At 44.7% G+C, this 22,624-nt stretch overlaps 1 protein-coding gene across 20 annotated transcripts; it reads left to right on the forward strand.

Annotated features, from left to right (window-relative positions):
• Positions 1–934: 934 nt before the first annotated feature.
• TPM1 (tropomyosin 1) lies at positions 935–18,545 on the forward strand (the record flags this gene model as incomplete). 20 transcript variants are annotated; one of them, XM_079541010.1, is made up of 11 exons in its annotated part: positions 935–1,048; positions 1,681–1,806; positions 1,994–2,119; positions 8,001–8,134; positions 9,372–9,489; positions 9,610–9,680; positions 9,926–10,001; positions 11,066–11,128; positions 11,396–11,465; positions 12,603–12,681; positions 14,130–14,337. In XM_079541010.1, 11 exons carry the CDS (start codon positions 935–937, stop codon positions 14,131–14,133), a joined length of 981 nt encoding a protein of 326 aa, XP_079397136.1. The 20 variants fall into 20 exon arrangements, with proteins under 20 accessions (XP_079397136.1, XP_079397134.1, XP_079397125.1 ...); XM_079541008.1 differs by lacking the exons at positions 9,926–10,001; positions 12,603–12,681; positions 14,130–14,337 and adding exons at positions 10,489–10,564; positions 18,463–18,545; XM_079540999.1 differs by lacking the exons at positions 1,681–1,806; positions 14,130–14,337 and adding an exon at positions 18,463–18,496.
• Positions 18,546–22,624: the final 4,079 nt, after the last annotated feature.

Genomic DNA, 22,624 nt, shown 5'->3' on the forward strand with positions numbered 1-22,624 from the left:
GCAGCCGGTCCGTGTGCCGGCTCTCCCCGGGCTCCGCACCTCGCGGCTCCGGGGGCAGCTGAGCCCCCGCTCCCCTCCCTTTAACCCGACTGCTGTCCAGTAGAGAAGCGTGGTCGGCCCGGGAAGCGCTTGCGGCGTCAGAGAGCCGTGCCGTGCCTTTGTGCCGGGCTGGCATTACCGCGGCGGTCCTGGTGCCCGGGCTGCCGGCAGCTCTCCGCCCGCTGGCCTGTCCTCCCGTGCCCCGAGGCGCGGTGAAGGACTCGGAGCGCGCTTGCCCGTGACCCGTTGTTGCCCCGCGCCCCTTCTGCTTTTAAACAACCATTTCCACGGGTGGGGGAGGCTCCGGCACGGTCCTGCTGCCAGCCACCCCGGCATCACAGCCGCCCTGAGCGGCCCGCACGGCTCTCTGCTCCCGTTCCCCGCCCCGAGTCTCTGCCCTTCCCCCTTTTTTTATTTATTTTTTCCTCCTAGGAGTAGCAGCGAAATGCCCCGTCTTGCCCGCTTAGAACTAGGAACGAACCTCTCCCCCGCCTTACCTCGCCCGTCACATCCCATATATAGGCATATCCACGGTCAAAAGGCGGGCGGCAGCGAATGGGAGAGCCGAGCCGCCGAAAAAAGCCGAGGGCGAGCGAAGCGAGGGAAAGGGGTAGGGACAAACGGAGGAGGGAGGGGAAAAAAGAAGAAAAAAAAAGAAGCCCTTTCCAAAAAAGTATTGGATGTCCTGAGGAATGCAGTCAGCCCCCTGGGAAAGGCCATATCAGTGAGGCGCTCCCCGCCCGCCGCCCGCACTCCACCGGCGCCCGTCCCGCATTCGTTGGCCCCAGCGCTCCCCGGGGCCGCGGCTCGGATTCGTATCGGGGCTCTCCCGCCGCTTTTCCTGCTCTGATTTCGGCTGTAGTTCGCGCGGGACGCGCCTTAACCCACCGCCGCCATGGATGCCATCAAGAAAAAGATGCAGATGCTGAAACTGGACAAGGAGAATGCCTTGGACAGAGCCGAGCAAGCCGAAGCAGACAAGAAGGCAGCGGAGGAGAGGAGCAAGCAGGTCTGCACCGAGAGACCGGGTGTTACTGGTGCCGGGGCACATGCCTTTCCAGGCGATCGCTTTCTCTAACCTTTTTTTAACGTACCTTATTGTATCCTTCCCCACCTCCCCCTCCATTGCCCGAAGAACCGATTGAAGTACTGAAACTCCCCTAAAGAACGTGGCTGGAGGCTCTCTGGGCTGGGCAGGAGACCACTGCTCCATCCTGCTGGGGAGGGGTCCTGGGACAGCTGCGTGGCCTCCGTGCCTTTGTCACAGGGGCATGGCTGGGGGACACTGCCTGGAGCAGCTGTTAGCTCTGGATAGACGTGCTGTGATTTGGCAAAGGACTTAAAGCTGAGTTTGTGCCCCCCTCCCCCTGCGCTATTCAGCAGACTTGTCCGGTTTTAGCTGCTCCCCCTCTTTCCAGATATGTGTCCCATTTTCCTGGCCTGCTCCAAGCCTCCCCCCTGATCCACCCCAGCACACGTGGGGTTTTGTTAGTTTGGAGGTTGGAGGCATGGTGGTTGTGAGTTTCTTGGAGATCCCAGAAAAGGCCAGAGGCAAGGAGAGAGATTTAAAGATGACCTTCCCCCTTTTCAGAGCCCAGGGAGAAATGTATCTGTGCATTGTATTTCCTCTTGTGCACCTAGTTAGAGGATGACATTGTGCAATTGGAAAAGCAATTGCGCGTGACGGAGGATTCGAGAGACCAAGTGCTGGAAGAGCTGCACAAGTCTGAGGACAGCCTCCTCTCCGCAGAGGAGAATGCTGCCAAGGTATCGTGCCCTTACCGTAAGCACAGAGAATCTAACTGTCTCTCCTTCTTTCTCTCTCTGTCTGTCTGTCTGTCTGTCCTTTTCTGTCTCTTCTGCACTCGCACTTGTCCCTTTGCACGATCACATTGCCTGCTGCACCTTTTCCTGCCTGCCCTCCCCTCTCCACCACCTTCCGCCCGTGTCACAGCTGGAGGACGAGCTGGTGGCTCTGCAAAAGAAGCTGAAGGGCACTGAGGATGAGCTGGACAAATACTCCGAGTCCCTTAAAGATGCACAGGAAAAGTTGGAACTGGCTGACAAAAAGGCCACAGATGTAAGTTACCCCTGTCCCTTCCACCACCCCCTTCATACAAGGAACACACACCTCCACTGCACAGGACAGCCAGGACTCCCACCAGGCAGCGCTGTGTGGCCATGCTGGGCTCAGGCTCCTGGCACCTCCTGGGCAGGGAGGTGGGAGACACAGCACTGCCTCCTTGCATGAGATTTGCACATTGTCCGAGGCATTGATTGGGTTTCTGCTCACTCAACACGTGCTTTTTGTGTGTACTTGCTGTTGTTCCATTTGCTGTGGATTGTCAATTGAGATGATGGAAAAAGTAGCTTGGGTAGGAACAGTAGTGCTGTGATAGTCGATGAGACTGAATCAGAGAGCTGATAGCAACTAGGCCTGGGAGGGACAGCTGGGACATCCTGTACGTCCCACAGATGCAGAATAAGGGCTGCTGGTTGTTTCTGCAGGAGAGTTGTAGGCATACATGCATTAGTGCTGCTGCTAGAAACTAGTTGGGCTCATTCACTCATCCCACAGATAAAGTCCCTGCTCCTAGTTTTTTTTCTTGGAAAAATCGAAGATGATTTCACATCTCAAAGAAAAGTTCAGTCCTGCGTGAGAGGAAATTGGAAGATGATACTTGCTGGGTTTGCAGTTTGGAGGACAGGGATCTTGGGAGCAGGCTGGGGGATATATATAGCTCAGCACTTTATATGGTAATAGTGCAAGAGCCTGTGTCCCTCCCAGGCCTCAGCCCACCCACCTGTCCGCCCCTGACATGCATCTAATTAATGCATTACACGCATGGAGCGATGCGAGTTTCCTGTTCCTGCAGATAAGGCCCAGAGCAGTGTGGGCTCTGCCTGCGGTGTGGCTCCTACAGTCCAACCCAGTTCTCTCCAAATACATCTCGGGTCTGAATTACAGGACGTGGTGAAACCACAGCGCTTCCAAAGCCATGACCATCCTTTTCCTATAGCGCAGCTTTCAGAATCGGCCTCAAAGCTAAGGAGTTGTCACAGAGCAAAGTGGAGGAAGGATACTTTTAGAAAGGGAAACGTTGCTAAAGCCAACTTGGCATCAAAGACAACACGCTTTTATCTTATTTTACTTTTTGAAAGAGCAAACCATAAAGCAAAGCAATTAAGTTGTGTAGTTTTGAGAGAGACCTCAGTAATAAGTGCACGTAGGGATGAGAGAGGTTCTGTGTGTAATGTGGATCAGATGTCTGTCTTCTGAGCGAGGCCGCACTGAGGAGAGGCACTTCCTAGCAGGGCCCTTATTGGACTCGTTCAAAGGAACCGCATACAGATCCAGGGGAGATATTCCTTATAAGGAAAAGTATGCAGACTATTTGGGAATCGCCGGGGATGAAGGCGAGAGCAGTGCTACCAGATTCCCTGCCTGAAAAGCACGATGCCCCTGACCAATCCCAGCGCCGTTTCCCTTTGCTGGAGAGCAGCGTTTGGGAGCTCGTTGGGACGGGTGTTGGGTGCAGTCACCCTGGGGCAGAGAGCCTGGCTGGAGAGAAGGCTGTACTTACTGGTGTGCGTGGAATGTCAGGATGCCGTGCTTTTGGGCCACGTGGAGTGTCTTGGGGCACTGCAGTGACCCGGCGTTTGCACGACTCGTTCGGATAGTTCCGAGCCCCAGGAAAAGGGCAGAGCAGGGCAGGGAGCGCCGCTGCCGAGGTGGAGCAACCTCGCACGAGAGCAGCACCTCCCGACTCACCTCGGCAGCGTGGGGCACCTCCTTCCGCCCCGTGTTCAGCCCCGCTCCCCACGTCCCGGGAGCCCGTTCGGGCGAAGGACGGAGGCCGGCCGGCCGCTCGGCATCGCTTTACGCCGCTCGGCCGGTGCGGCGCGGGGCTACGGCGGGGAGCGGGGCGGCCGCCAGAGGGCGCTACAGCCCCCGCGCCCACCTGGCTGCCCGGCCCCGCCGCCGAGCCTCTCCCCGCCGGCCCGGCCTCGCCCGGCGCCCGCCCCACCCCGGCGCGGACCGGCGCGCTGCCCCACCGCCTCCCTGCACCGCTCCCCTCCGGCTCGGTGTCGCCGGCCCCGCCCCGGTGCGCGGCGCGGCGCGGAGGACTTCCGGGGCCGGGGCGGAGGGAGGGAGGCGGCGCAGGCCGGCGGCGAGGCGCGGAGCGGGTCGGAGCCGATCGGACGGCGAGGGCATGGCGGCGATGAGCTCGCTCGAGGCCGTGCGGAGGAAGATTCGCAGCCTGCAGGAGCAGGCGGACGCCGCGGAGGAGCGGGCGGGCAGGCTGCAGCGGGAGGTGGACCAGGAGCGGGCCCTGCGGGAGGAGGTAGGGCCCCGGGCGTCTCAGGGCCGCGGGCAGCCGCTCCCCGGTGCGGCGGTACCTGCGGGCGGCGGCCACGGCACGGCGGGCGCAGCTCAGCTCAGCTCAGCCTGAGGGCCCGGCCGGGCTGCGGGGCAGCGGTGTGCGCAGCTTTGGGCAGGGCAGGGCAGGTGTAGGCAGCGCAGATCGGTGTGGATGCGGCTGTGGGTGCCCGATGCTGCACGAAGCCGATAGCGCTGACCTTGGGGAATGGTGGCGGCTGGAATTTTGTTGTTTCTTTCTATGAAATGTAGAGTGCTCTTTGTGACCGTATCTTCGGAGTTTGCGGGAAATTCATGCCAAATAACTCATTTGTAATTCGGGTTCTGGGCAGCGAGCTTAAAAAAGCAGTGTCTGGTGTTGGTGAGTGTTCAGAGCTGCTCGAGCAGAGGAGCACCGTGTGTGACTCCTGACCCGTGCAGCTGTGAAGCAGACCCACAAGGCAGTGCACGTAGCCTTGTAATGTTGTTTGAGTGAGAGATCGCATTGCAAGGCATCGCATCACATCGTGGGGCAGATCTGGAAAGTGGGTCCCCACAGGTGGAGGGCCACAAGGATGATGGGGGCTTGGGGCATCTGTGTTATGAGGAGAGGCTGAGAGACCTGGGGCTGTTCAGCATGGAGAAAAGGATGAGGAGAGACCTGATCAGTACTTAGCAGTGTATGTTGGGTGGATGGAGCTGGGCTCTTTGGTGGTACCCAGCAACAGGATGAGGCAGTGGGCATAAAGTGCAATACAGAAAGTTCCATATGAACATGAGGAAAAACTTCTTTACTGTGAGGATGACAGATCACTAGAACAGCCCAGAGAGGTGGGGGAGTCATCTCTGGAGACATTCAAAACCTACCTGGATGTTTTCCCGTGCAGCCTACTGTAAAGAACCTGCTTTGGCAGAGAGTTGGATGGGGAGATCCACAGAAGTTCCTTCTGACCCCTACAGTTCTGTGATTTCGTGATTAATTTGTAAGGGTTTCTGTCTTAAAGAAAGCTGGATTTGTTTTATGAACTACTTTCTGTGAGTGAAGAACGCCTTCAGCAACATACATAGTGCTAAACTAGGTTAGCTGCTGTGTCCCTGCCATGGGAAGTGCTGATGACACCTTTGGGTGCAGAAGGCACAGTGCTGGATTCCCACTTGCCTCTGAAGTCTTACCATGAGAGCCTGGCCGTGCGGTGAGGCTTAGCATCCTTAAGGGTAGTGTCAGTCTGTTGCCTGCAGCAGGTTTACGTGGACTGTATGGAATTCTGCACAGTATGTTTGTGCGGCACAAAGTTTTTGTTTGGAGAGGATCAGCACTTCAGTGAACAAATGCAGAAAAATGAACTCATGGACACATACAGACCTGTGCTTCTTTGCTACTGCCAGGTTTTTTTTTAATTGTCACAGCTGTATTTCTGCATGACTGAGGGAGGCTGTGAGAACATGGAGCGAGCAAGCTGAGATGTGAACCTGACCCTTCCCTTAGTGCAGTGCTGTACGTGTATGGCATGTGACTGGCTAGTGCTGTTGCTGGTTTTTTTTAATTTTATTTCTTCCTGCGCAAGGTACAGATATGCAAACAATGCAAAAGCTGAAACTGCAGCCAAAGCATATCACAGTTCACAACTTGTGGTTGTTAAACCAGATCAGTGAAGTATGGGGTCTGCGAGCAGCAGCCGTTGCCTTTACAAAAAGTCACTGTGGTTGTGTCTCACCAGGCTGTGACTGTCTTGCTAATACCATTTTCCTTCTTCAACTGTATGATTAGCTGGAAAACAGTCTTTCTTACAGCAGTAGTAATTAACAGGGAATTGTAACATGCCCATGTCATCGCTCATTGTAAAAATATGTGGTGTCTGAGTGCTGTGTCAAAAATGCAGGAGGTTATATTTGCTGTGGGAGTGCCCCTAATGTCACTGGGGTTCTTTCCTTCCTTGCCATATAAGGAAGAAGTCCTGCTCCGCGGGAGGGTGAGTGGGGCCATATAAGGTTGGTTGGTGAAACCCACAGCACATTACTGGTGGTGGAGCAGGAAGTAAAAACTCGAACTTTAGTCACCCAGTGTTTCTAAGCATATTCTGTGTGCTTATCGTGATGAGAAGTCTTGACATGATAATAATTAACTCGTGCTATTACAGATTTCCCAAGGGTAACGTTAATGAAAGGACATAGATTTCCACCGCCACCCCTGCTGCTTTGTTTCTCTGAAGGTTCAAATTCTTACTGTTCAAAGCCTGAAACCTGCAGGTTTGGAATGCCATTGCTTGATTACACGGCTAGGTGAAGATTTAATTTGGGGGCTGATATGAAGGAATGTAGTCTCCTCCACTCCTGGCTCAGTGTGCTCACTCCCAGCACCCATTAATGTTCAGATACGTATATTTGCTTCCCAGATGTTGGTGTTACTGCTAGCAACTCCAGTGGCAGTGTTACTGCTCTCTGAGGTTGTTTTGCTTTTGTAGTGCCTAAGTTGTTCTTACTGGTGTTGGGCACAACAGAATTCTGGTAGTAGCCAGCTGTATCCGAGTACCTCAGCAGTAGTAAAACAAGCAAATATCAACAGTTCCTTAAACATTTTAGAAAAGAAAAGCATCAAACTGATACTTTTGTGGGATAGATTTCCTTGTTTTTTGTTGTTTTTTAATTCCCCCCCTTGCTGGAAATCCAGATTTGCACATCCTCACATATAGCGAGATCATTTTCAGTACTAATTCAAAGTAACTATTATTCTTGGAAGCATTAACTATTTAGATTAATAGTTAACTTATGGCTTTTGTTCTTTCTTCAGAAAGAGATAACATTTAATAACAGAATAATTAGGGAAAGGCTGGTATTCTGCAACTTAAGAACTGTAGGTTTGAAAATGTTAGAAGTAAAGACTTGTAATAAGAGGTAGACATGTTGTGAGTGTTATTGTATGAAAGAATAAGCAGATACGTTGTGCGGGAGAGATGGGTCTGGGGGAATTCTGAGGGTGGCAGCAGGGTGGGGGATGAAATGTTTTAAACAGTTGTTGCTACAGGACCCTTCCAAGATGTAACTTCTGCTGGTACCCTGTTAGCTACTGAGTATCTTGCCTATAAACAAAACTCACATTTGTGAGTGTTCAGGTGCCTAAATGCTCTTAGGCTATCCCTGAACGAGCTGTCTCATTGCAGATGCTGATCTAAGTATGTTTTTGCACTCCTACTTTGAGCTCTTTTTATGGAACTCGAGGTAACATTGTAAGTCTTTATTATCTAAACATGGCAAAAGTAATGGATTTGAGGTAATACGTAAGGGTTGTGATTGTTTCTGCTGATTTCCTAGGAAGGAAGAAAGGATGTAATTGGTTTGTGTCTGCTAATAAGATAACATATTTAGGGAACTGTGCTAGAGAGCAGGACTAGAAGGATTGTGCATAAGTTGCACGTTTCTTAATAAGTTTAATAGAAAAGAAGCATCATAAAGACATGCACATCTCTGTCTATGGCCTTTTTAGTGAATGAGAACAGAAGCCACTGAAGTGCCATTAAATAGCACTGCTGGGTACATGGGGTAATCCTCTGCAGAGGGTCATGCGTGCCTTGTTATGATCTAACTTCTGTTCTTCTGTGCTTAGGCTGAGAGTGAAGTAGCTTCCCTGAACAGACGCATCCAACTGGTTGAGGAAGAGTTGGATCGGGCTCAGGAGCGCTTGGCTACTGCCCTGCAGAAGCTGGAAGAGGCTGAGAAGGCTGCAGATGAGAGTGAAAGGTGGGTGGGGTTACTCCTGAAAGTGATTAGCTGGATTGTCTGTATGACGAAAGTGGTAATTGCTAGGGTGTGGGTTAGGGAAATAAATTAAACCACTCCTTTGTCCCTCTGCATATATCATCCACTCTGCCTTTGGGCTTCAGTCACACAGTCTTCAGTCACAGCTTGTCTAGAGGGATGTCCAGAATGCACACGCAGACTTAAATAGTTGTTTGTGTCTCAGTTGTAAAGATAAGATAGAGTGGGCTAGAGCTTTTGTTATATCATGCTGCTTCCTGGGAAAGTTGTTGGACCCAGTCCAGGCCTCTGTATTTGAATGACAACTGACAGAGTTGATGTGTACTCATGCTGTTGAGTGATTCTTAATTGTACTGTGGTTAGAAAATGTTACGTGGAGAACCAGTGCTAAGAGAAGCTTTGGTTCTCCTGCTGTTAAGATCTGTGCTTGAAGGTGAACAAAGGAGAGAGATCACATAAATTCCATTAGGTTTAGGCTGGAATTTCCAGACGCATTTAGGAACTCAAGATTTGTTGGATTTAAAAGATGTCTTCTACTAATGCAAATAATATTTTATATAACTTTCATAGAACTTTATATTGGGTAAGAATCCAAAGTATTCTGCATATCTGTTTCTACCTTGCTGACAATGTGAAGAGAATGAGTCAAATCTGTGTGGAAGGAGGGGGCAATTCACTGTACTTCTTATCATGGAGGAGTTTAAATTTTGCATGCTCAGAGAGCAGAGAGCTTTAGGTCAGTGCTTTACGACTCTGAGATGAGAAAGCTCATGGGAATTTGTTTTCTCATAAACATAATATCTGTCAGTCCTGCAGGAGTTGGAGTGTGCTATCTCACGATGAATGTTAGAAAAACAGGTTTCTTCAGTCATATGATTGAGTCTTTAGAAGCAAGACCATTTATTTTTCTTTCTATAAGAACAGTTTTCGTGGAATTTAAAAGAAAAAAGGATAGTTGAGTGGTTGAGTTTCTGGGCAGAGTTGAATTAGAGTTAAAACAAATGAACTTTTCTTTCTTTGTAAGTCATGCTGCTTTTCCTTTAAACTTCTGAGGTGTAAATACACAGGATTAGATCGTGGGTGTGAAGAATCAAGTGTCTGATGTACTTCGTTCATTGTAATACATCTGCCTGAAAGACACACTCCAGTCAGTGGTAGAACTGAAGATCAACTTGCAAGCTCTGAACTTGTAGGGTTGGGCTTTTTTTGTGTCTTTCAGAGGAATGAAGGTCATTGAAAACAGAGCCCAGAAGGATGAAGAGAAGATGGAAATCCAAGAGATCCAGCTTAAAGAGGCTAAGCACATTGCTGAAGAGGCCGACCGCAAGTATGAAGAGGTCAGTTTTGGGGCACAGGGAGCAGCCTAAAGCACTTTACCTGCACTTTGGATTCTAGGGTCAGATGGTGTTGGCTGCAGTAAAATGAAATCCATGATTGTTGTTTGCCTGTGCCTGTAGGTGGCTCGTAAGCTTGTGATCATTGAGGGTGACCTGGAGCGGGCTGAGGAACGTGCTGAACTATCAGAAAGGTAAGTGTGCAATTGTCCCTCAGATGCCTGTGAGGTGCTACAAGACAGAAACTGTAACAGCATGGAAACATTGGCAGTACACTGTGTGTTCAGCTCAAGGCTGTGTTTGCTCCTCAATGGTTGAAATAAATGGTCAGCACTGAAGTAAATGTGTTTGTATGTGTGCGCGTGTTTTGTCACTGCATGCTGTACCTGCACACTGATTTTGTGAATGGCTTTTGTGCATTTCATGTGTTCACTAACAGCCAAGTCCGACAGCTGGAAGAACAGTTAAGAATAATGGATCAAACCTTGAAAGCATTAATGGCTGCAGAGGATAAGGTACTGATACTAATAAACAGTTTTTAGGTTTAACTGCAACCCGAGTCTTTCAGCTTCCATAGCCAGTTAGCTCACTCGGTAGCAAATAAATCCTCACTGTGCTCTCTACTCCCTTGCATCTTGCTTTGGTTGTTTTCTTTGGTCTCTTTTTTGTTAATTCATTTTTTACCTTTAAAACTGGTCTCCTGTGCAGCCAAAAAGAAGCTGAACTGTCTTATTTGTAAAAGCTTTGTAAATATTTCTGTGTAAGCCAAGGACTGTAAATAACTTACGTCTGGCCATTGTTGAAATGCATACTTCAAATGGAATTTGGCATCGTGAACAGTCGCTTTCAGTCTGTGATGGATTCAGCTGCTTTTAAGGCCGTTCTTTTGCTCTGTAGTTGTTTCATTTTTCTCTATCTTTTCCCCCTTTTTTTTCCTTCTGTTTCTTTTGCTTGACTGAATCTTCCATCCACCCCTTTCCTGCCTTCCTTCCGAAATAACAGCAAATGTTCTGAGCTTGAAGAGGAGTTGAAAACTGTGACCAACAACCTGAAGTCGCTGGAGGCTCAGGCTGAGAAGGTAGGCTAGAGACTTACATGAGAACGTGTTCCTTATGCTGCCCCCTGGGTAGGCTTTTTGGTTTGTTTTGTTGTTTGATATGCTGATCACTTTTCAGCATTTCAGCAAGGCCATTTGTTAGTAGCATTTGGACTTCCAGTCAAATATGCATTCCTTCTGGTTCCACATAAATTGGCATTGTTTGAATACATCTTCCGTTAAGTAGCCCAGAGTTAAATATTAATTATATAATATGGCACTTGTGTGCTAACATTTAATTCCTCCAAATACTATTCCTCTTCAAAACTGTAATGCTAAATTCTGCTCATTTTCCACTGCGTAGTGCTAGAATACAACTTCAGGGAAATTCTGCTTTTGTAATAAGTTGTGTGCAATCACGGTGGAATTAATCTAGTTAGGCCCACATTACTCCCTTTTATACAGTTGATCCATCAGAAGAGTGGTGTTTTTATGTATGTAGAATACCTGATCTAATAGCAGTGGTTTTCTTTCTAATTACAGTACTCACAGAAAGAAGACAAATATGAAGAGGAGATTAAAGTTCTAACTGACAAACTGAAGGAGGTAAAATTAGAGCTGTTATGTACAACAGATCTTCCAGTACAATTCTTTTAATATAAAAAACACTTGAATTCTTTAAGGATGAACATATCCCTTTGGGGACAGTTAATTATTGGATATCTCAAAAAAAGGAGCATCACCTTAATGTTTTATTTTAAATCTACTTCCTCTCATCGTTCTTTTTTTTTTCTTCCTTTGAATTGCTGCTCCTCTATTTGTAACTAGCATGTGTGTATTTCCTACAATTGATTGTATTGATCTTGACTCCAGGCTGAGACCCGTGCTGAATTTGCTGAGAGGTCAGTAACCAAGCTGGAGAAGAGCATTGATGATCTAGAAGGTATGGATCTTTATTTTCTGCGCTTACTAAAGAGATACAGGTCTTTTATTCTCCTGGTTTTGTTCACTACCCAACTGCTACTCACCTAAATTGTCCAGATTACATAAATGGGTCTACTTAAAAAGTAAAAAGGTAAAATGATTTCCCATTCAAACACACTGATAACTTAAATGTTTCTGGTGAAATGTTTTGCTCTTGCCTGTTCCTTTTTCTCTGGTGTTTTCCAGACTCTTCATTTTTTTGCTTTACATGCTTCTGCTTGGAAGTATATAAATACATAGGATAAATTATGAGATAAATAGTGTCATGTTACTAAAAAGCTGGTAAAGAACTGTGTTAGTTTTCTAATAGTTAAAATGTAGCAAGCTGACTTAATTTATTGTTCTGATAAGGGCAGGGCAGAACAACAGTTACTGGTTTTCAGTAAAGCTAATAGATTGTATACATCTTGAGAAGGACACCTTATTTACATTCATGGAGTTTGTTTTAAAGTTTGGACCGATCTTTCAGAACTGCAGCTGAATGTGCTTTCTCCTTCCAGAGAAAATAATTCAGCAGTTTGGTAATTGGAGCTTACTACTTCAGTGTGTTCTATCAAGTCTAGGATTTTATGTAGTTTGATTACTTGGCATGGCAGGCGTACGCAAAAAGAGTACGAAGAATAGCTAGGTAGCAGGTGGAAAATGTATGGAAAAGGTATGTTTCAGGAAGCAGAGAAGAAAGCCAAGCACTTAAAACAGTTAGCATCTTGAGCCCTGTTTTCAGCTCTCCTGTCCACGGTACTGACTTTTGCAGTTCCTGTGTGCCTTTCTAATGAGCATTAAAACAAATCTCCAGGACAAGGATGCAGGTTTTCCTTCCCTTCTATGCTTTGTTTTACCTAAATCACAGGTTGTCCCACTGGCAGTGCTGTTAATGAACTTATCACAGAAAACTATTTTCTGTTGTTTTTTTATTCTTCCCTAATTTTGTATTTTGTTTTTTTTGTTGTTCTGTCTGCCTCAACGCTTCTTTCTGTGTGTTCCTACCCTTCCCTGCTGCTTTTGGATGGTATCCCACACCGCTGCCCTCTCATTCCATCCCATGACCACACTCCCATTTCCTTGTGCACCTCTACCTTCCCTTGGGGACTGTTAGATGAGCTTTATGCTCAGAAACTGAAGTACAAAGCCATCAGCGAGGAGCTGGACCATGCTCTCAACGATATGACTTCCATGTAAATGTCTTTCCAGCTTGCGCCTGTGCCTGCTTCCCTGCCCTCATTGATTGTGTGGTTCTGGTTTTGTGAGATTATACTTCCTCGTAGTAGGAGATGCATTACCTTAGTGAGATTAGATGTACAGAATACCATGAACCATTTATTTACTGTGGCTGAGTGTGGGTGTGCCGTGTCAAGCCTGGTAAATACTCATGGTGATTTGGTAAGCTAATCGATGAGCTCATGTGTGTTTTATCAGTGTGCATCAGTGATCCTTATATCCTGTGGTTGCCATTTGTTTGTAGCTCTGCCTTTATCCTTCTAGTTGACCTCTGTTCAAGTATTTTTTACCATCATTTTGAATTTGCCAGTAGTTATTATCTCAACACATGCTGCATTCACAGGGTGTTCTTTTGCCTTCACTGTTTTATTCTGCCAAAGCTTTACAGAAGTTTCAGAGGGACGTAGAATTAGCTCTGTTAGTAATAGATTGCATTGTTCTTAAATTTCCTGAACTGCTTGAATGGAATTCCACTGCAGTTGAATTTTCTACTGCTACCACTAAATTACAAGTGTGGAAGGTAAAGACATCTTGTGATTTAGACCCGGAAAGGTGACAAGTGTAGTGCTGCTTGTTCGTAAGTATCTTGTGGAGGGCAGTAGTAATTCATTAGTAAATCCCAGAGGTGTGGTAATACCAGCTTTTGCTAGGAGAGAGAGAGGGTTTGGGGTGGGAAAAAAGCCAGAAAGTGATCATTTGTAAGGAGTGTGAGTAATCCACGTGGTGTTTGATACGTACCGTCTTTTCCCACATTGACATAAAACTCTGAACAGAGATCGGCTATGCTAAATCCCCCTTCCCATGCCCTTCCCATGCTCATCCCTTTCGTTTGCATGAACCCCATGCAACTGGCTTGGGAGAGAAGAGACGTGGCTTTCTCAAATGCCTGTGAGGTGTGCCGTTCAGTTCCAGTGTTTCTTTTGGAAGCTGGCACTTTCAGCATTACTGCAGCTTTGCTCAGAGCTAAAAAATGTGTTTTGCATGCATCCATACTTTAACTTTTTTTCCTTTTTTTCCCTTTCTAATCCCTACATTTCTTCATTACTCCCCTCCCACTCTTCAACTTTTTATGTACCAACACATCTGCATTTGCTCAATAGCTTTTTGAACAAATGGGGTTCTTTTCCCTCCTTTGTAACAGAGGTTACAACTTGTTTTTGGTGGTTTTGTTGTTTTGTTTTGTTTTTCGTTTTGGATATTTGCTGATGGAAAACAGGCTTTAAAATGTAGTCCTCCTCTGGTACATGAGGAAATTGCTATAGCATTCCAATCCCAGCATGGTGTGGCATTTCGCTAGTAGTTATCCTGGCATGCTGGATTCTGCTGTGCTGTTATTGCTTTTTTTTGGACTTCTTACTGCACTTTTTTTATTTCCTACCTTATCTCGCTTTTTCTTTTTGTGCAGATAATTTTCTTTGCTTCACTTCTCCAAAGACATCTTCATCGGGTTGGATAAAACATCTTTCCAAGCTTTTGGATGTTTCATGGTTCACTGTCCTGTCTTCTAGCTTACTTGGCTCTATCTTTCTAGCACCTGTTTCAGAATATGCTCTTTGTGCTCTATTGTACAGAAACTCTACATCTCTAAATGTAAAATAAACATCCCAGCTGTATTCCTTTGGCTATCCCCTTGCCTTTTATTTATTCAAATAGCTATTTTAGTTATTAATAAAAAAATAAAAAGTTGTCTGTTTTTTTTTGTTTTGTTTTTTTGCCATCAGAGATTTCATTTTTGTTCGTGCTTCACTTTTCTTTTTTTTCCCACAAATGCTTTTGCCTTAATGTTGACAGTGCAAAGGCAGTGCTAGCAGTGAGAATGCCCATTCTTGGTATTTGGGGTTGATGCTGACCCGTTGTGCTCTCTCCCTTTCTCAAACTATGATGCAGTTAAAATGACAAATATAGTGGGAATTTTTTCAGTTGTTATTGTTGGGCCAATATCTGCAGAGCCACCGCTGCCTTGGGGTCACTTGGTCGTGGGAGCATGTCTGAGCGAGCACTTAAGCCCTTGACTTTTCTCTTTACATCTTCTCCTAGCTTGATGATTCAGACTTTCTGCTTTTATGTAAATGTATTTGTTCAGTAAGTTCAATCAAGGATTTAAAGGGGCAATATCAAAAGCTTCAGAACGTTGTGCAAAAAGAAGTGTGCCCCTCTTTCATACCTGGATTCCTCTGCAAAGATTTTGCTTGCTTGCTCTTTTTTTCATTATGTTTCTCTTGAGTGGCAGGGTGTGATCTAAGGTTGAGCAGAGACTTCTGTAGCTTTCCACTCTTATGCTTAGCTTAGATTTACGAGCTTAGACTTCTCATTTATGAAAAATGTTTCAGAATTGGAGTAGGAAACTTTTCACGATTAATGTAATAATTAGATGGATCTGCTGCAGTGTCAAACACTGATTCCAGATTTGAAAGCTCAGACATTTGATCACTCATCACTTATCAGCTCAGCCAGTGTATGTTACACTCCAGCAAGCCCAGCCTCTGATTCTGTAGTTTGTTTTACTGTGTCCACGGTGGTTTTTTTTCCTCAACTCCTTTCAATACTCATTTCTTAAGAAGTAAGTAAAGTAAAATCCAGAGTAGAAGCCTAGTAATAATAAAAAAGGTGGAAAGTTCATGATTGTTCTTCATACTTAATTTAAATCTTCCCACCAAACGTACACAATCAGCTGTCTTCATGGTAGGAGTGATGGATTGCTGGACAGAGTATTAGAAACAGGCAATACAGTGCATTTATCCAGATAGCTGCACACACAATTCATTGCTGGCCCATCTGCTGATGCTGACTGTTCTGGTTTTTCAGTGTAGCGTATTTCAGCAGCCTGCCACCATTGGACCTGAGCTGTGCATTACTGTAGCAAGTAGTGTGTGTGAGTCTTGTTGACACAAGAGCAGGGTTGGCTCCGGCACTTCATTTGCCTGGGCTGCGTGGTGTGCAGGGGTAGTTCTGCTGAGGCTGAGCTCCAGGGGATCGATGCCAGTTGTCAAACACCCCACTCTGAGGTGGCTCCGTGCAGAAACCTTTGGCTCTTCCTCCAAGTAAGGTAGTTGTGACCTGTCCAAAGGTGTGTGAGTAGTCAGGAGCTTACAGTCCACTCAGAAAATGCTTCCCACACTTGAAACTTTTAGTCTCATTTTGGGCGTTGAGAAATATTGGAAGTCTCTGCCTCACATCAAGAGAGTAATTCTCTGTGATGAAGGTAAGCATCAAGTTCTTGATTGAAATTCTGTTGTCATGTTTAAATAACAACTAAATACATTGTGCCAAACAAAATGGAGTTTAAGTTATTTATGAGGTCTCTGCTTTTCTTACATGTATGTCTTAGTGTCTAATGTTATCCTCGTAAGAGAAACAGAAATCCAGGTGTCCAAGAATAGGAATGTGAACCGTGCCCTGCTCCCACTGAGCTGGCTGGGGGGAGAAGTGAGCTGTTGTCACTCGGTGCAGGCAGGCTCTGCAGAGCAGCTCACTGTGCATGCTGTGCTGTAGCTGTGAGCTGCTGTGACCAGACTCTGTGGGGAAGAGGATTGTTGTGAAAGCTGCTAGGAAGCCTGTGGAAAAGAATCAGTCATTTCCTGTAGCAGAGTAATCTAGGATCAAGAAGCTAGAAGTGCAGTTTGAATCTAAACTGTTGAGATCGATAGAGACAGTTGCAGGAAAAATAGTCAAAACTTCTCACAAAGCTTGCTTTCATTCTGCAGAATGCTAACTAAAATTCACTGTCACAACATTACTGTGGGTGTTCTTTCTGTCTATAAAAGTGAACCATCCTGTTCATTTTCACCAACTGTTTTGGTGTTGATTTTTTCATGAGGTACCACTTGACAGTTTAAAGATACTGAAGTGTGTTTATACCAGTAATAACCGTATGTTTCACTACTAGAAGTAACATTTCAGTTGTTAAATTCCACAGTAGAAGTATAACGAGAATGAAACCTAAGGGCAGTTCATGCTATCAGCATCTCTCCTGCCATTAGTTAGATTGGTTATGACACAGTTCCTTTCTACCAGCTGTCAGATGAGGTTCCACCACATCTTGAATTATTCACACAGAAAATTGGCACTCATAAAACCAATCTGCCATGCATTGTTTGTGGAGATTAAAGGAGGACATCGTTCTTCCAGGAATGTAGCCGTAGCTCTTCTGTTCACACTTGCTTGTTGCACAGCTGTTCTTTGTAGAGGAGAGGTAGCCAGTCCATTGCCAGCTGCAATAGCCATTCCTTGGGGTGGCTATTTAATTACTAGGATTCTTGAAGCAAAGGTAAAATGTTTCTGTTACTGATCTGTCTGTGGTGTGACCAGTTTCTTTATTAACTTATCTGTTTTCTCTGTCTAATCTGTCTTCATTCTGCCTCTTTTTTTCCTTCTAACCTGCTTGCTGCCTGTACAGACCAACTCTACCAGCAACTTGAGCAAAACAGTCGCCTAACTAATGAACTAAAGCTGGCATTGAATGAGGATTAAACTGTAGTGTGACTATGTTGTTATCTTAAAACTGCTTCTTCCAAAAGTTCCTCAAGAATGAATCAGTAAATGTAGAAATGAGCAAGAAACATAGAAACTGACTTTTCAGGCCGTTGATTACATGGTATATTAATGGATTAAATTCTAATTTTGTTTTGGAAAAATACACTGTTCCTTCTGATGAGGCTTTTGTTTATCTGTATGCACACCTAAGTTAGAGGAGCAGTTTGCTCTTAATGTGGCTGGGCAGTAACAACTTCTTTCCACTTCAGTAAACACTCAGAGGACTCTAGGAGCAGTATTAAAAAAAAAAAGAACCTTTCTTGTGCAGAGACCCACCTTTTTGTTGGTGTTGGAATTGTCCCTGAGAGCTTTACTGGAAAGTGGGTGAAAGTGTTCAGGATTCCTATTCCAAAAACAACACAAAATTTAGTTACAGCTATTTTGCTATCTGGACACTTCAGTGCAGTAATTTTGGATTACTATGGATTGGGCAAAAACAAAAGCCATTGACCAAAAAAAAAAGGGGGAAAAAAAAAAAGAAAAAAAACGCCAAAAAACATGCTAGGAGTGCAAGCTCCACCTGAAAATACCTGGTCAGTTGTTTAAAGGTATGCCTGCGTTAGTGTGAAGTCACTGTTACTGGATTCTGGTAGGATGCAGTTCTATAGCATTGTGCTTATTTATTGTATCATGTAAGTGTGTCGAATGATAGTCCTATAAAAATGTGCATGCAACATAAAGCTACTAACTTCTTTTATTTTTTTAAGCTGTAGAAGAATTACATTTATTAAAAATCACTTGACCCGAGGAAGATTGGTTTTAATTTCTTGTTTGTTCTTTCGAAGTTCTGAATTACACTGAATTTAAAGTATGGGTCTCCAAAGAACCTAATTGTTTTCTTCTTGCCCTACTTAAAAACAAAGCAAAAACCTAAAAACAAACAAACAAAACCCCACCTCCATTCCTTGTCCTGCATTCTTGCATCAAAGAGCTTCCAGAACATACAAGAATCTCATCTGTTCGCGGTGCATTTTCTTAACAGATGTGCCTGCAAACAGTTCTAGAGCTGTATTGCTTGCTGTTTGTTTTCTTAATTTGAAATTCTTTCTAGATGTATTCTCTGAGGGTGTCAGTATTTATGGTCATGCATATTTCTCACCTTCTGAGCCTTTAATTAGAAATGATCACTGCATGCCTTCATGTTCTGAGAATCAGTGCCTCTGAAGAACTGCTATTCATGTTTTGATTTTCTGATCCCACAACAGAGAAAGTGGCGCATGCCAAAGAAGAAAACCTTAATATGCATCAGATGCTGGATCAAACTTTACTGGAGTTAAACAACATGTGAAAACCTTCTTAGCAGCAACCACATTGTTATTATTTTTACACCTGCTTGCCGTGAAGCCCCATAAACATGTCTTTATTTTAGTTTCACCACAGTCACAAGAACGTCAGCTCAATTATCAGGCAGGGGTCAGGGAAACACCAAAAAGGGCAAGCTGTATGCGGGTTAAGCTATTTCATTATGGTTTAAATGTGCCATTTCCCAACAAAATGTTACCTACACTTTGTAGAGAGCTCAGTGATTGGAATGCTTAGTCTCTGGGAGAATCCTGGCTGTGTCAGATAGAGTCCCACCTCAAGTGCCAACCACAATTTTTAACAAGAATGATGCATCTTCAAAAAAGATCCAGTATCCAGGTGCTATTTGGATCAAAAAGCTCTACCAGGGGCTTTTATTTGATACCTGACGAGTCAGGATTTGTTGAGCACAGTAATTTATTTTTATCAGCATTTTACTGATCTGTGAGGATTTGGACTTTGTGCCTTCTATTTCAGTAGCACAAAGGATACGTAGTCAACATAGTAAAACAAAGGCTTATGAAGGTTTTAAATTGTAAACTTGCGGCTCATTACATAAGTGTAGGTCAACATTTCAGCTTGAGTATTCCCTCAATTGTATTTTTCATGTTCAAATGAAAGATTCAATAAATTCAGGAGAAAACACAAATTTGGAAGAGATTGTTTAAAATGTATTTTATTTGTGTGGAGCTTGGGGAGGGGGTGGAACTTACAAATCGATATTTGCCTCACTTTATTTTTCACACTTTCTTTTGAGCAGTTTTAAAAGTATACCTGTATGTAAACATTGTATAATGATATGGAATAAAATGCACATTTTAGGACATTTTTTAAATTTTACTCTCCTGTGATTTTTCATCATGCTTATGTCTGCATTGCTGTGTAAAACGTGTATATTGGCACTGGCTCACTGGGGTACACTGTTACCACATTGGTTTCCAGTCTCTCGTTTGCTATTAAGCTAATGTATAAAAAATGCAGTGAAATGCTGTGTTTTGGACTTGTATGGATCAGCAGCTGCTCAGAGGGGCCATGCTATGAGTATCTATCCCCATCACTCGATTGTGTTTCCAGACGGGTGCAGGCGATGACCATCGCTCAAGGGAAGACAAACATTTCAAAAATCCATTGTTCACTAAAACTGCTTTCAGTAAAAGCATTGCATGTCTTTCATAATAATTTTCATCCCTTTTTTTTACTTTAGTACATCACTGAAAGCTGATGCTGTGCATCCTTGTAGCAGTGAGGAGCTTGATATAGATAGATAGCCCTCCAGATCATCAGAGGATTGCCTTAGCAAGCAACTGAAATGAAGTGACTCAGCAGCTTGTGTAGCAGAGAAAGGGTAAAGTAGTACATGGTGGTGTCAGGTTAAAGGGGAGTCATAGGGAGGTGGGTTTTGGTGGGGGTGGAGGAAGGTTTGGGTTTTTTTGTTTGTTTTGTTTGTTTTTTATTTTGGAATGAAAGGCAGGAGTTTGCAGCATTGCAAGCCACTGCATGATTCATTGGCTGCTGCAAAATCAACGTGAATGGAAAGGAGATGTGTGGCTTCACATTCCGTGTAAGTGCCTTTAGGAGGCAAAATAAGTGTTAAAAAGCTCTGGTAGTGCCTTAAGCTTCTCTTGGAGCCTGACAGTCTAAATCTCCAGATAACAGATTTGCAGCAGTAAGTTATACTAATCTCATTCTTGTTTCTCAGCGCAAGGATAAAATGATGGATAATTGGGCTCTGAGAGCTCAAGCCCCCAGCTTTGAGTGGCACTGCTGGAGTCAGTAGGGCTGTTTGCAGCAGGAAATGCTATGCTAAGTAGGTAGTAGTTTGCAGGGCTGGGCCTGAGGCTGCTCTGGGAGCTGATCAGAGGAGTTCCTGGCTCCTGGCTATGAGTCTTGTATGATTAAATGTGCTGCCTACTGCACTGAATTGTGTTTATGATCCCAGGATCTGTGCTTGGGTCCTACATGATGTGCCTGAGTGAGTTCAGACCATTTGTTCACTGCTTTAATTTTTTTGTTTCCTTGGAGAACACAAACTGCGCTGTGGTTTGGAAAGTGTGAATTCATCTCTTGTTCTGTGTAACACTAAGGAGAAAGCTGTGGGTTTAGTGTCTCTTAGTGTGATCACCTCCCGCTAGAAGGGCAAGTGTGTGCATATAAGGAGATAAGAAATAATGTGAAAAAAATGAATCTCTTTTTAGAATAGATTTCCCCAAAACATACTGCTGCAGCTAATGCCATAAAGCTTTGTAGTAGGCAAATAAAAGCTTTCTGGCTCCAAGGGAAGCTGAGGGGAGCGGTGAAGAGTGAAACACCCCAAGTGGTGTTTTTGGCTGACTGATTGCCAACAGACATACATGTGTGTGTCTGTATATGTATATATTTATGTATTTGCTGGAGCATGAAAATCTGTTTCTGGCATATATCATAAGCCTCCAGACATTGCAGATTCCTTGCCTGCAGTGCCTAATCACACCCAACTCGCGGATCTGGAAAGTACTGGCCTGTAAAATAAACAAGTTGGCCTTTGATTTAACTCTGTTACAAACAAATGGGAATTTCTTGCTCTTGCAGCTTTTTTGTCAGAAATGCTAACTATAAAATACATTAAATGGTAAAACTATGCCTCATTCAGGGTTCCCTATGGTAAGAATCTCGATTTGGAGTGTTACTCTTCTCTTTTCTTCCATGAAGGAACACATTTAGCAGGCTGAAACAGCGTTGTTGTGCAGTCATGCTGTGATCTGGGTAGGTTTGTGAGCTGCCTTCTTTCAGTGAAGCGAGCAGTACTGAGGGCATGGAACTGGCAGAACCTGTCTCTTCGCAGTTTCCTGTCTTGTGGTTCACTTTCAACATGCAGTGAAGGTTTTTCCAGATGCTGAGGCATTTGTGTTGTCTCTTGCTGCCCTTATGGCATTTCTCTGCTATCTAGGAATGTGTAAGGTGATCTATCTGCCTTTCCTCGTACCAGGATGCTCATGGTATGCTCCTTCTATCTTACTGGCTCCCTACATTCACGAAACTTGGACCTTGCAGAAATAGTTTTCTTTCTGGAGTTCTCTATGGCCAAAACTATTCAGCAAGTTTAAATGTTGTTCGATGTGAAGAGAGGCAGAGTTAAGAGTGACATTTAAGCCCTTTTCTTTAAGAAATGAGGTTGAAACAGTGGCCTGCAGAGCCTGTCAGAGCTTTAGCTCCTGAGGGAGAAATCTGACTGTAAAATGTATCGTGCACACTGCCCAGAGTCAATTAAGTTGGTAAACTTCACTCAATATTGTTGGGAGTATCTATTACACTAGACTGTTTGACTACTGCAGTGTCTGAATGTTGCCAGCAAAAAAAGGGAAAAAAGAAGGAAAAAAAAAAAAAGTAATTAGCTAACTAAGAAGCTAAAAAAAAAATTGAAGTTGTAAGTTTTTTAAGGCTGGGACTTTATTATCAGTTACTTTAGCAAGGAAATCATGGTACCTTCAAAAAGGAAAAAAAGAAACTAAACCACAAATAAAGCTGCACTGCCCTTAATTGCTGCTTTTCAGTGTTTAACAAACTTTTAAAAGCAAATTTGCATGTGCTTTTATTAGCTGCACACACAGTCGTGTCTGAGTGCAGGGCATTTCCTGGAGATTAGCACTGGGTGGGTTTGTAGGCACAAGAGGAAGCCTAAGGGACCCAAACTGGTTGCTCATCCATGGGAGGTGCTGTGTGCTGGGATTGTTATTGTCAGTGTACAACAATAGGAAACACATTAGCCTGTGCCTCAGGAGGAGGAGGAGCAAACACTGCTATTTGGAGTAATTAAGCTGCCAAATTCCCCCTCTGCTTCCATTTCAGTGTATCAGCTGCAGGCGTTAGCAACACTGCAGCTAGCAAAAGGTCTGCTTGGAAGGATTGTGAATCCATTATTGTTGTCAATTACTTGTTATGTACAATTTTGATTGATTGAATTAAGAAACAGTCTATAAAATCCAAGTTTATAGTAAGTGCAGGTAGTTAATACAGGGATTTCTGCAATTTCAGCTAAGTTGTTTCTTAGCAGTTCATTTTACTGAACTGGATAGGAGCATATAGAAC

Source organism: Tetrao urogallus (assembly GCF_951394365.1).
Source record: "Tetrao urogallus genome assembly, chromosome: 11".
NCBI classification, from domain to species: Eukaryota; Metazoa; Chordata; class Aves; order Galliformes; family Phasianidae; genus Tetrao; species Tetrao urogallus.